This window comes from Pteropus alecto, unplaced genomic scaffold (assembly GCF_000325575.1).
Source record: "Pteropus alecto unplaced genomic scaffold, ASM32557v1 scaffold67, whole genome shotgun sequence".
Classification (NCBI taxonomy): Eukaryota; Metazoa; Chordata; class Mammalia; order Chiroptera; family Pteropodidae; genus Pteropus; species Pteropus alecto.
The window spans coordinates 9586776-9590450 of NW_006441061.1; the positions used below are offsets into that span (position 1 = coordinate 9586776).

Here is a 3675-nt window from a genome sequence, read left to right on the forward strand (position 1 = left end):
AACTGTCCCAAGATCACACAAATAATAAATGAAAGAGACGGGATTTGAACCAGATCTAACCACAGAGTTCACATTTTTAACTGTTATATTAGTGAAATTAATCCCTTAGAGTACTTATTTTCTTTCTTACTTGGGTGTGGGTGATATGGGGTTTGCATAAATCCCATGCCCCTTGAAAAATGATTTTAACATGAAAACATTTATCACAAATAAGGAATTTAGGAATAGAAATGACAAAATGTTGATGAAATTTGATGAGGAAATATGTAACTTAAATTCATTTTATATAGTTATACCTGGGGAGATAATTTTTCATGTACATTTTTATTAAGGAATCAGCCCGCTTCCCGGGCCGCTAGTCACCTCGTCCCCTCGTCTCCGGCGCCTGGGCCCCTCTCAGTCCCCTCATCCCCCGCAGCCTGGTGGCTGGGACCCTGGCTCCGCCCCCCCAAAGTCTGGGCCTCCTCGCCTGCCCCGTGTCCCCCACCTCCAGGGCCGCCCACTGCCCCTGAGCCCTGACCACAGCTCCAAAGGCGGCCCAAGGACGTCGCCGCCGGTGCCAGCCTGGCTGCCACACAGAGGGGCCCCTTGAACCGCGCCCGACTGTACAACGGCCACCTGGAAGGACAGCCTGCCCCTTCGGGTCCCCTAGGCGATTGCGGGGAGACCCAGCTGGCCTTCGGGTACCTGCTTTGGGTGCCAGGAGCCGTGTCACCAGCGGGCTCCTGGTTCGGGGCCAGCAGCAGGTCTCAGGCGGCGGCATTCACTTCCGCGGGATGGCGGTGGCTCTGGGGGGGTGGGGGTGGGGGAGCTGCCAAGGCCCCGCCCGCAGGCCTCTGACCGCAAATCCGAGTTCGCGAAACCGAGTTTCCTTTCCGCAAGGCCCTCCGCACCTGGGTTCGCTGCGATTGACGAAACCGCCACCTGCGCCTGGAGCTCTGCAGGGCACCTGAGACTATGCGATGGGCCCCTTCCTATTTTCAGATGCCGAAGTGACCTTCACTGAAATACTTCACTGACCCCTCCCCCCAAAAATCTGTTTCCTCGCGCACAGAAGCTTCCCTCTCGAGGCGAGCAGGGGCCTCCGGCCCTGGGGACGCTTTCCTGCCCGTGTCCCCCGCCCCGGGGGACATTGCTGCCTTTGCCTTTTGCCCCGGCAGGCGTTTAGCAGCAAAGCCCAGCAGCGTTCTCGTCCCTCCGGCCACATTTCGTATCAGTTTAAAGGGCCCAGCTTGTCCCTCTTCCCAGTCCTGGTCAGGGCAATGCTGCCCCCTCAGAGGAGGCCCGAGAGCCCTTAAGGAAGGGACACTGGCCGGCAGCCAACAAAGAGACTCTGGGGGTGACGCTGGTGGGCGCAGCCGGGAGGCGGAGGGGTGGGCGTGGGCTGGGTCACCACCCATGGCGGGCTTGCCGAAGGAGGGCTAGCGGCATCTGGGGCTGAGGGTCCTGAGGGTCCCTCCCAGCTGAGTGTACCCTGTCCTCACCAACCTGAAGGCAGAAAGGGCTGCCTTCCCGTCCTTCAGCTCCCAACCCAGCACCCTTCCCCAGGGACCACGGGTCCCTCACGTCCCATCGCACGTTTGCCTGTGTGTGTGGTCCTCCCCTCCCACAACGGCCGCTTCGCCGGGACGTGTCTGTCCTGGTCACTGTTGTGGGACCAGCACTGAGAACTATGAACGCCTGGCACACGGTAGGAGCACGGCAAGTACTCCTCTTGAGAGCAAATGCACCCCCATTTTACAGATAGGAAACTGGGGCTCCCAGGGGTGACGATCATCCAGATGGTAAGTGACAGGAGGAAGCTAACCCAGTTGTCACTGTACACCATGCCTGCTTCCCAGTCACCAGCCGCCCCACCGGACGCCGGGCGCACACAGCGCTGCACCCTGGGACAGACGGAGAGGCCGCTCCGCGTTTTCCCCTCCTTCCCCAGAGTCATCCCTGGGGGCGCGGGGGGGGGGGCTGGCCAGTGGAGGCAGAGACTCCGGGGTGTGGGCTGCAAACAAACTTAAGTACTTGACTGTAACCTGCCGTTTGGAAAGCTAACAGACTCCTCTCTCCAGAAAGCGAAGCCCAGATAATCTTCTCGGCGGGTGGAGATGCCAAGGAAAGAGATTTGCTCTCACTCGATGACTCAGCTGAGCAGGGACTGGCCTGGGGGCCACTCAGCTCCCACTAAGACCATGGGAAAGAAGGGAAGCCCCGGTTTGGGGGGCAGGGGCGTGCGGCGCCCTGCCTGACCCTCTGGGGGTGCTCTGAGCCCCACAGCTCCCAGAGAAGGCGCCAGGCGGGCACAGCGCTGAGTCAGTCCCATCCCCTGCTGGACAGCAGCTGAGAGCCCTCCTGGGCATTTGCTGGGACGCAGCCAGACAGCACATGGCATCAGGTGACACAATCAAGGCTGAGCTGGCCCCACTTCCTGAGGCCCCAGGGAGCCCACATCTAAGGGGAGACTGCCATTGGGCACAGGGAGCACGCCGGCTCCGGCTGGCGGATTGGCCAGAGGCTGACCAGAACACCTGCCAGCCCGCCCTCCCGCTGGGGGCCGGGCGGGGCCTGTGGTGGATCTGGAGGGAAGGGCCCAGGCCCTGCGTTCCTGGGAGTGGAGCTGAAGGAGGCAGGGTGGCATCAAGGACAGGGGCCATTGGCATTAAGGGCAGGGACCAGTGCCCAGCCTTTGAAGGCCAGTGACCGGCCTCCGTCTCCAGGTCACCCGGCCTCAGTGTCCTTGCTGGCTGAGGTGAAAGGAACACCTGTCTCAGGCCAGCTCCCAGGAGACCAGCGGAAGCCTGGGCCACTCCCGACCTTGCCTCTCGTGTGTCCGAGCAGGTGCATCCCTCTCCCTACCTGCCTGGGAGAAAGCAGACCAGGACAAAGCCGGAGGGGACTCTGTGGCCGCAGACCGGGAGCCTGTGGGCCGGGGAGCAGCCGATCGCATAGCTGGTCGGGGGCGGGGAGGAGCCGAGTGAGGTGCTGAGGCAGAGCTGCCCCGGCCTGTGTGTTTTCGTACCTCTCGGTGGATGTGCCACAGGTGCAGATGCCACCTGCCCCCTGTAAAGGAAGTGGCCTGTGAATCTCTCATGGGCTGGTGCTGAGACATAGATGAGGTGCGGCCTCCAGGCCTGATTCCTGGGGCCGTGTAGTGGCCGGTGCTGGGGCCGTGAACTCCCCGGGGGGGTGTGCTGGGAGGCCAGGGCTCCGGGGGTGCAGGCCAGGGCATGTGGAGCTGGGGACAGGTGGCCCAGGCTCAGGGGCCAGTGGAAAACCGTGTGGACGTACCAGTATGTGGGGCACGAGGTGGGAGGGGGGCCGGAAGGCAGAGGCACAGCGCAGACGCCAGGTGAGGGCCTGGAGCCCGGGCCTGCGTGCCTCTGACACTGGTCAGCATAGCCCAGGTCTCAGATGGGTCCTCGGAGACGGCCTCACCCAGCCCTCCACCACCAGACAGGAACGGAAGGGTAGGAAGACACCCCAGGGTCCCTGGCCAGCAAGACGGGGTTTGGTGCAGGCCGTAGAGCCCGAGGCCAGACCCAGGTGGCCCTGTCCAGCCCCCCGGGAGACCTGGACCCACCCTTCCTCCCTGGGCCTCAGCTTCCTCATTTCCGCCCAGGGGACAGCGAGAGGCTCCTGGGGGCCCGGTGGGGCAGGCCGGGCACGAGACGCCACCCCCAGCAG

At 62.7% G+C, this 3675-nt stretch overlaps 1 protein-coding gene across 1 annotated transcript in view; it reads right to left on the reverse strand.

Moving 5' to 3' along the window:
• AGPAT2 (1-acylglycerol-3-phosphate O-acyltransferase 2) overlaps positions 1 to 3675 on the reverse strand; it is a 15390-nt gene that overhangs the window by 11045 nt on the left and 670 nt on the right. The window contains exon 2 of the mRNA XM_015594143.2: positions 3011 to 3051. Coding sequence (XP_015449629.1) covers positions 3011 to 3051 — 41 coding nt within the window. The remainder of the gene's footprint in view (positions 1 to 3010; positions 3052 to 3675) is intronic.